Source organism: Octopus bimaculoides, chromosome 1, assembly GCF_001194135.2.
Source record: "Octopus bimaculoides isolate UCB-OBI-ISO-001 chromosome 1, ASM119413v2, whole genome shotgun sequence".
NCBI classification, from domain to species: domain Eukaryota; kingdom Metazoa; phylum Mollusca; class Cephalopoda; order Octopoda; family Octopodidae; genus Octopus; species Octopus bimaculoides.
Genome location: NC_068981.1, coordinates 95,352,723 through 95,362,928, shown reverse-complemented (window position 1 = coordinate 95,362,928; position 10,206 = coordinate 95,352,723). Strand labels below are relative to the sequence as shown.

Here is a 10,206-nt window from a genome sequence, read left to right as displayed (position 1 = left end):
CAGCATGAAACAGTTGACTTCTATATCCGAAATGGTGTGCCAGCAAATAAACTTACTTTAGGTTTACCAGCATATGGACGATCTTTCACTTTGGTAGATTCTGAGTTGTACGGACTTGATGCTCCTGTTGCTGGAGGTGGGCAAGCAGGGAGATATACCCGAGAGAGAGGATTCCTCTCGTACTACGAAGTAAGCTGATTTCTGTATATATATAAATCATTTCAACTGAATTAGTAACAATGTTAGAATCTTTTTAAATTTATTTCATTTCGTATTTTATATTTTTTCCAAGTAGCAATCCTTTAAGCAAAGAACTTGCTCAGTTTATATTTCAATTATATATGCCTTCATTGGCAGTTTTTTTTTCATCCATTTTTTATTAAGCCATAGAAAAAGCAATCAATGTAGATTAAAGATTGCTACCATAAATTTAGAATAGGCACTATAATCCACTATTCCGGGCTCTACATTCAATATATTACTTTATGAATTAGCCTTTTTCAAGACTTAGCAAAACTATTATAGGTTAGTGTTTTTTTTTTATCTATATAACAGGGGGAGTAACTTCTAAGATATATTGTCGGGCATTTTGATACTTGTTCAAGATTCTTCGCCTTTCATAATCACAATAGTTTAAAATATCGCAGAACGTCCTCAAACTGTAGATTCATTCTACTCAAAACTTTGCTGCTAATTTGATCAAGACATGCGTCTTCATGAATGAAGAACTGGGACGATATTATATATGTATAATATATTCATAATACATCCACAATATATGTATCAAAAATAACTACTATATATGAAACCGAAGAGACAATAGAGAAGCAGAGTAAATAGAATATGGAGTTTAGTTACCACTTCCTTGCTCTGTTTTACAAATTACACCTTTGGCTCAATTGTTGGTTTCATAAAAACCAGAAACAATAATATAAGTACCAGCAAAATTCAAGGATCTATGTAAGCCCTTAGACTTATGCCCTTTAAGAAGACCTATTGCCTAACAAAGAAGCTGCACAAATATAACGTAAACTGATTGGATACTTGGATCTGATACCCAAGAAAGAATGAGCTTGGGAGATGTCCGTGGTTTACACCTGACAGTGTTCAAATACAAATTTTCATAACATTGTCAGAAGTTATGTTTCCAAAATCTGAACACATACCCTCACGCATACAAACATATTTTCATACATGCATACATACATACATACATATACATACATACATACATACATACATACATACATACATACATATGTATACATGTATAAATATACATGTGTGTATAAATATGAATGTTTTATATATATATATATATATATATATATATGTGTGTGTGTGTGTGTGTGTGTGTGTGTGTGTGTGTGTATGTGTATAAATACACACACGCATACACGTGCAACACGTGCAACACGTGCATACATAGATGTGTACGTGTATCTAACTGAGCTATGAGTGAGTATTTATTGCTAATCTCTAATATCAGTTAAATAGTTTCTCCCAACAATAGTTTCTTAAGCGTTTTCCTTGTTCATCTTTGTGCAATCTTTTGTTCTGCAAATTTGAATTTTCATATGGGAATCACGTCTGCGTGCACACACAATGTATCTCATATGTGGTTTTGTATGTTTGGTGTTTATAGACATATTCAATTATATACACAAAGAGTTATTGTTATCTGATATTTATTGATCTTGCGCCTTTCTTTTACACAATCATTTCATTAAAAGAACAGAGGCATTGTGGAAGTTTGTCTATTATTCATGTGAGATAAATAATGAGTTTACTTAGATTTTTCTATATCGTAGGAGTTCCCACGTTAATTCCCCTATATCTATTTCTTTATTAGCTTCAGAGAAGTGTGATTGCAAATAAAACTTATCCATTTCAGTAGAGTACAAACAATTCAAAAGTGGGCTATGTACGGTCTCTGAATGTAACTATTTGCAACACTATGACCTTTCTGAGAAGCATATTGCCCTCTTCTCTAAATTCCCTTGTATCTATCAAACTCCTGAAAAGTCGGATCAAGGACCATACACATACACACACACACACACACACACACACACACACACACATATATATATGTATATATATATATATATATATATATATATATATATATATATATATATATATATAACATTCATATTTATATACATTACGAGTTTCCTTTTGTCTTCTCAGATACTTTCAAGTTTTAGACTTACAGTATTTTTAGTGTGATGAATCAGTAAGATAATTTTTTTTTATATATTATCTATTTAGGTAGTTCACGTTTCTGGTTTTGAATCACATAGAGATCTATTTTCATCCTTTCAGAGTTGACGAAAATTATGCTTGAATCAATTCAACCAATTATACTTTTCCTCTACTCAAATTGGTGTGATACATAACTAAGGAACTCATCTAATCACATCTACGTCGGATAAAATATATACCCATACAATCACATGTTCTTACATTCTCCTGTCAGCTACAGGAGAGAACGCAAGAAGGCTTTCATGTCCGCTGCGCCTTTATTTGTTACGTTAAGATATCAACTCAGATTCTATAGGTACAGCGTGGCTGTGTAGTAAGAAACTTGCTCCCCAACCACATCGTTCTGGGTTCAATTTTACCACATGGTTCCAAGTGTTTTCTGTGATAGACTCGAATTAAAGCCTTGTGAGTGGATAAGGTCGACAGAAACTTAAAGAAGCGTGTGTGTGTGTGTGTCTATCTTTGTATCTGTGTTTGCCCCCCACTACCGCTTGACAACCGATGTTGGTGTGTTTACATCTCCGTAAAGAGATCGATGGAATAAGTATAAGTCTTAAGAGATCGATTTGGTAAACAGATCGATAGAATAGGTACCAGGTTTAAAGAAATAGTACTAGGATTGATTCATTCAATTGAAAATTCACAAGGCAGTGCCCCAGCATAGCCGCAGTCTAATGACTGAAACAAGTAAAAGATAAAAAATAAAGTTTCTGTGACTGAGATGTTGTTTAAGACGTTGTATGTAATTATGTGTCGAGTTGTTTGTACGTGTGTTAATGCATTTAATGTATGAAAAGTACATGAGCATATGAGCGGAGTGTATATGTGCATATGTATATCTTCCAATGCGGGAAGTTGTACTTGTGTGAGCCGGCATTAACGAAACTTTTAAAGTCTATACTCATTGTAAAAATTAAATATATTTTCATTATTTACATTTGGCGGATATTTGTCCTCATCTTGTTTGTCGTTAACACAACGTTTCGGCTGATATACCCTCCAGCCTTCAGCGGGTGTCTTGGGGAAATTTCGAACCTGGGTTCTCATTCCTAACATATTTTTCGGTGTTATTATTATTATTATTATTATTATTATTATTATTATTATTATTATTATTATTATTGAGTGAGAGAGCAGTGCATGCCAACAAATGAGAGCATTATGCAAGTATGTGATATCATCATTACTTTCTTGTTTGTTATTTATTTTTATTATGTATTTTTTTCTTTCAGATTTGCCTAAATATTCGTAACAACAACTGGATCCGCGAATGGTTAAACAAGGAAGGTGTGCCCACTGCTCGTTTAGGCAACCAATGGGTTGGTTATGATGATATTCAAAGTTTCCGAGAAAAAGTAGGTATTTCTTTGAACATTTATTGTTTCCCACAATAATTCATTCCTTGCGTCCAACATATATGCTAAAAATATAGCCAAATTTCTCTTGTTCTGCTCACTATCATCATACAAAAATTCCCCCAGTTGGAATATCTTGTAGTCTTTAGACAAGATAATCCAATTTTGATGATATGCTTGCTCGATCAGAAATCAACTGGAGCTCACATCTTAATTATCAACATCTACTACTACTACTACTACTACTACTACTACTACTACTAATTCTACTACTACTACAACTACTACTACTTCTACTACTACTACAACTACTACTACTATTACAATTACTACTATTACAATTACTACTATTACTACTACTAAAATTACAAAAAAATTAGGTACCATATCTATAAATATTTATATATATGTCATCGCCAACCCCTACATATAAATAATACTCTTCCATAAATTTTATTGCAGTCAAGATATATTAAAGAAAAAGGACTTCTTGGAGCAATGTTTTGGGCCCTTGATGAAGACGATTTTAGCAATAAGTGTGGCAACGGGAAATATCCATTGTTAAAAACAATAAACAATGTATTAAAAGGAGGGTAAGTCAATTTATTTAAAAGTCATATGTATTATATATAAGGTGATGTACTAAATGACGTAAGCAAAAGAATTCTTAAGTAAGTGAAAATGTCCTCATAGCTGGAGAAATAAATCAAAAACCTAGAGGCACGTGTAAGAGACTCAAAGTAAGAGAGGAAATAATCCCACGAAATTAATTGGAAATTGATTTCTCAAAATTTAATTTGCATGCTGTTGGGAAAGTATGTTCTTTGATGCAGGAAAAAGACAATTACAGACATATTTCGGTCTGTTAGATCTCACAGCATAGCATAAATTACTCGAGTGTGCCTAAACAGATAAACGAGCTGCACAAATGATTTGTTTATAGTGATCAATTGTTCGTGCCCCACATTAGCTCACTCTCTCAATCAAATCGACGTTGTCTGAAAACGTGAGATGGAGTGCTTTTACTCAAGAACACAACGCACCACTCGCTCTAGGAATTGAAATCACGATCGCTAGATTGTGAATGCAACACCCAAATCACTAAGCCATGCGCCCTTAATAATAATAATAATAATAATAATAATAATAATAATAATAATAATAATAATAATAATAATAATAATAATAATAATAATGCCCTGATGCAGCACCAGGCAGTGGCTCTCTTGGCTTCTGATCTTAATTGATTGGAAGTGTTATCATGTACATTGTTTTGTCTTGTTATAAAAGATAGGCTACAGCAAATATTCTGCTCAATACCACAGATTTGCTTGTCAGTTGCTTGACCTTAACCATTTGAGCATGTCACTGAGTGGCTGACGATATGTGCATCTCTGATCATGAGCAGAAGTAGTGGGGAAGCATCATACCCACGTGCTGAGAGGAATTCTTTGAGGTTTGGATAATTCACCTTTGGAAACATGGGTGTTTTGTTCAATATCCTTTGTTCAATATCCCTTATTCAGGGACCTTTTGAGCGAGATGAACTACTCGATCTGAAGAAAATTCCAATTGGGTCCCACCTGCAAGGTCATGCGCTGTTTGTACATATGGTTGTGATGCATGTGCCTGGTGTACCCTTATCAGACGAGTAGTCATGATGGGTATACTGGGCTTCATATATTTTATCCCAGTGCCACTTTGATGGCATGCACTGCTCTCTCATTCAATAATAATAATAATAATAATAATAATAATAATAATAATAATAATAATAATAATAATGAAGGGAGTGTAAATTGTAGCAATAGCCCTAAAGGTTAATGAGATTAATGAATAGTTTTTAACAGTTACTTAAATGCCGTTGAAAGAAAAGATGTCTGCGACAAAATTTGGTAGTTGTAATTAAGATAATTTCTACAACAATTGTATCTAAGACATGTGTATGTGTATGGGAGGTGTTGTGTGTGTTTGTATAGGAGTATATGCATAAAGCAAAACGTGTGTGTGTGTGTTTGTATAAAGAGAGAGAGAGAGAGAGGCAGACAACCAGACAGAAAGACACAGACAGAAGCAGACAGAAAGACAGACAGAAAGACAGACAGAAAGACAGACAGAAAGACAGACAGAAGCAGACAGAAAGACACAGACAGAAGCAGACAGAGAGACAAGTTTTAATGAACTGTAGCATTTGACCCAATGTTTCACAACTGCAAGATGAAATCTACCCTGAAATGACTGCACTTTTTCATCGTTTTTCAATGTCAAAAATGTGAGAAGAAAATAAGCGGAATGCAATCAACAAACAACTCCTTTCTTAAAAATCAGTGTTGAGTACTTCCTCAAAATCAAAAGAAATCTGCCTTCCCGATACATGCCTATGTTTATATCAAGATATACTTTGTTTTGCTTAAGCTTCAGTCTTTTTGCATATTAAAATATTTTTCTTCCATACATTTGTAGAGTTCCTCCAGTAACACATCCAACATATCAACCTATAACAAGCACATCAGTTACACCAGCTCCAGACACTTGTGGTAAGTGTTTCTATTATTATTATTATTATCATTATTATTATTATTATTATTATTATTGTTATTATTATTATTATTAGGGAGGTGAGTTGGCAGAATAGTTAGCAAAAGGCTTAGCAGCATGTCGTACGTCTTTACATTCTGAATTCAAATTTTGCTGTGGCCGACTTTACTTTTAATTATTTCGGGGTCGATAAAATAAGTACCAGTTGAACATACAGTCGATATAAATCGACTAGCTCTCTTCCCACAAAATTTCAGGTCATGTGCCTGTGGTAGAAACAATTATTACTGTTATTATGGAGTGAGAGAGCAACGCATGCCATCAAAGTGACACTAGTGTACTAATATACGAACCCCAGTATACCCGTCTGATAAGGGTAAACCAGGAACATGCATCACAACCATATGTGCGGAACATGGTGACCTCGTATCATGATAAACAGTGCATGACTTTTCAGGTGGAGCCCAGTTAGAATTTTCTCCAAGTCGAGTGGCCTACCCTGCTCAAAAGATCCCTGAATAAGAGTTGTTTTAAGGTAATGAACGGAACACCTATATTCCTAGAGGTAAATTCAAACCCCAAAGAATTCCTCTGAATACATGGCTCTGACGTTTCTACACTACTCCTGCTTGTGAACAGACATGCACTTATCATCAGTCACTAAGGGACATGCTCAACTGGATAAGGTCAAGCAACTGACGATCAAATCTGTGGTATTAAGCAGAATATTTGCTGTAGGCCATCTTCTATACCAAGACAAAATATGTTAACACTTCCAGTCAGTTAAGATCAGACGCCATGGGAGCCACTGTCTGATACTATATCAGGGCATTTATTATTATTATTTCTCATTATCACAGGGTTTTTTTGAGCTCCTATAGTCATGCATGCGAAGCGGGCTTGCTACCTGCAGCCTTCGGTGCCATGCTAACCGTTCTTTTTGGCTATCTAATACCTTTTTTAAAAGTTCTACTGGGCACTCAACTCCAATTTCCTTTATAATCCCTTGATGCCTTTTGATACTGTTCCTAAAGACCCAACAATAATTGGCTCTATCTTCAACCTTCATTTTCCATAGCTGGACTATTTCATATTTAAGGTTATATTTATCTATCTTTTCACCTTCCTTCTTGACTATTCGTGGTTCAAAGGGGCATGCAATATCAACTATATAACATATGTGGTGCACCTTGTCCACCACCACTAAGTTAAGTCTGTTATGCTCTAGCACCTGATCTGTTTAGATTGGGAAATCCCAATTATTATTATTATTATTATTATTATTATTATTATTATTATTATTATTATTCAAATTCTACCGAGGTCGATTTTGCCAGTCATCCTTTAGGGGTCGATTAAAGTACCAGTTACGCACTGGGTCGATGTAATAAACTAGTCCCTTCCCCCAGAATTTCAGGCCTTGTGCCTATTGTAGAAAGGATTATTTAATCCTAGTAGATAGGCTGTCTTTTTATTCCGTCAAAAATACAAGAACTAGTGGCAGATCAGTGTCAATCAATTGACTACATCACTTTCTCTAAAAATCGGCATCTTCTATCAAATATAAGGAATCCTGAGGTGGATGATAAAAGCAAAAGAGTATTGGGCAGTTTACCTCATGGTGTTCACTTTGAGTTGAGTTTTGATTTTTCTATAGAAGTAGATCTGAGTGAGTACCTTCTTTTCTTCGTAACTACAGTGGCTGCTCCGTATATTTAGTCTAACCTGGTGATATTGATGTTCGTAAATCTATTATGACAATGGTAGCATTTTTATTGATGTCTATTAGCTTTAACATGACAACAATATCCGGTTTCATAACTGGTATATTAGTTTTGTTCTTGAGGTGTATGCAGCATTGCTTTATTTTGGGATGATGTTGCAATCCCGTTAGAGTTGGCTTCACACTTTTCTCTTTCGCGATTGACAAAGTAAGTACCGACCAAATACTGGAATCGATTTAATCGACTATTCTCAGTGCCAAAATTTGTGTCCATGTGTCTACATTCAAAATCAATAAATCTATATTCATACTTTTTTTCCATTTCTTTTCAGATTATTTCACATCAGTCCCTTTATATTGTGGTCACTTACGAGGAATGTTTTTATATCTTTATGACTGCCGTTGCTTCATCCTATGCGAAGAACTGTATGCCAAAATATTAAGATGTCCGTCTTATCTCCTCTTCAACCATCAGACTATGACATGTGACTGGCCACAAAATGTACATTGTTTCCGTTTCCCTGGTCAACTTGGGAAATAGTGCCGTTATTCTGTTTACTGTAATATTTACTGTACAAACTTTGTTACACATCAATCCAAGTCTATGTTTCTTTTGTAGTATTTGTTAAAAGAATGCTCACATTGCTTTACACCAGGTTCATGTACTGAATAAATTTCCATTTCAAATAGGTCATCTCTGATCAAGTAAACTTATAATTTATGTTAGAATATAAAATAACAGGTTTTAATTGTCCTGCTGTTGCATTTTTTTAACAATAAATTATTTAAGATATACGTGGGGCAACAGAGCTTTAATCATATGTAGATATAATGTAGATGTAGATATAACGATATAACGGCTAATGATTGTTATAATATAAAAAACTGCTGCAAAATCAAGACATTTGAAAATACAACAGATATTACAATTGCTGTAATTGTGACGATTGATGTAACAGTACTGCCGTAGTCTTAGCTCGATATAAGAATTGTACAGTTATTTAAGCATGAAGATCGATGTAAGACTGTTACATAACGACAGTAAATGTGAAGAAATGATGAATTCTGTAACATAAGAACCATAGCAATGATATGACAATCATTTTAACGATGTGACAGCCGTTGTAACAAACTCACATTTTGAAAATTGATATGGTAGTAGTTGCGGTGAGATTATATTCATTGTAACAATATTTATTGAAAAGATATAACTGTCAATGTAAGGAAATAGTTTATGTCACAACAATATAGTTGCCGTTATGGTTACATAAGAACTAATGTAAAAAATACTGTTTTCTGTAATATTTTTATTACTTCCTGAAGAGTAGTTTTATAAGAAATTGTAAAGATATAGAAGTTATTGTAATGATATAAAATGGTGATATCACAGCAGTAATAGTATATCAGTTACAGTAATACTAAAGTAGTTATTGTAAGGCTATAACGGGTGCTGTTTTAACATTTGATAATCAAAAAAGCTTTTAAGAATTATACCGAAACAATTCTGAAATACATTTAATGATTCCAACAATATATATTATCAATTTCATCACTGAACCATATAAATTATTTTCAAGTACTCTATATAAGCATACTTGGATTGGTGTTGCTATATAAACCCCCATCTTTTCGTTGGGAACCAATGTATATACTTTTTCATCTTTGTAAATGTGTAATGAATGTGAAAAAATGTAAATTCTAAGAGACAATGGTTTACACCTCGTATTTAGGTCCTTGTAACTGTCCTTATTTTTCAAAACAATATTTACCATCATCAATGCAACAAACTAACATAAACACACACGCACACACACACACTTATCTATATGTAAATTTACACATCCTCACATACATAATTATACCATGCATTATCAAACGTGTTTAAAATTAAAACCAATTCTGCTCACTTTTGTTTTTTGTTGTTGTTTTTTGTTTGCTTGTGTTTTTTGTTTTGTTTTGTTTTTAATTTTAGTAATCTGAGAATAAAAGCAATGCAAAGGCTTTTTTTATGCCTTCAAAAATTGTTTAAAATATTCTGCAAGTAATAACTGAAATAAGCTACTGAGAAATATCGTTTTAACACTGTCTACTAAATATGTCTTAAAATAGGCGTGGCTGTGTGGTAAGAAGCTTGCTTCCCAACCACATGGTTTCGGATTCAGTCCCACTGCGTGAAACCTTGGGCAAATGTCATCTACTATAGGTGAGTGCCGACCAAAACCTTGTGAGTGGATTTGGTAGACGGAAACTGAAAGAAGCCCATCGTGCATGTGTGTGTATGTGTGTGTGCGTGCGTGTGTGTGTGTGTGTGTGCGTGTGTGT

General features: G+C 33.9%; 1 protein-coding gene across 2 annotated transcripts in view; it reads left to right on the top strand.

Moving 5' to 3' along the window:
* The window catches only part of LOC106876018 (chitinase-3-like protein 1), a 31,109-nt gene extending 21,315 nt beyond the window's left edge, over nucleotides 1–9,794 (top strand). For both annotated transcript variants that reach the window (XM_014924390.2, XM_014924388.2), the window contains 5 exons: nucleotides 4–189; nucleotides 3,501–3,623; nucleotides 4,086–4,216; nucleotides 6,087–6,160; nucleotides 8,217–9,794. In XM_014924390.2, the coding sequence (XP_014779876.1) occupies nucleotides 4–189; nucleotides 3,501–3,623; nucleotides 4,086–4,216; nucleotides 6,087–6,160; nucleotides 8,217–8,425 (723 nt within the window). In that variant the 3' untranslated portion in view covers nucleotides 8,426–9,794. The remainder of the gene's footprint in view (nucleotides 1–3; nucleotides 190–3,500; nucleotides 3,624–4,085; nucleotides 4,217–6,086; nucleotides 6,161–8,216) is intronic.
* The last annotated feature ends 412 nt before the right edge of the window (nucleotides 9,795–10,206 follow it).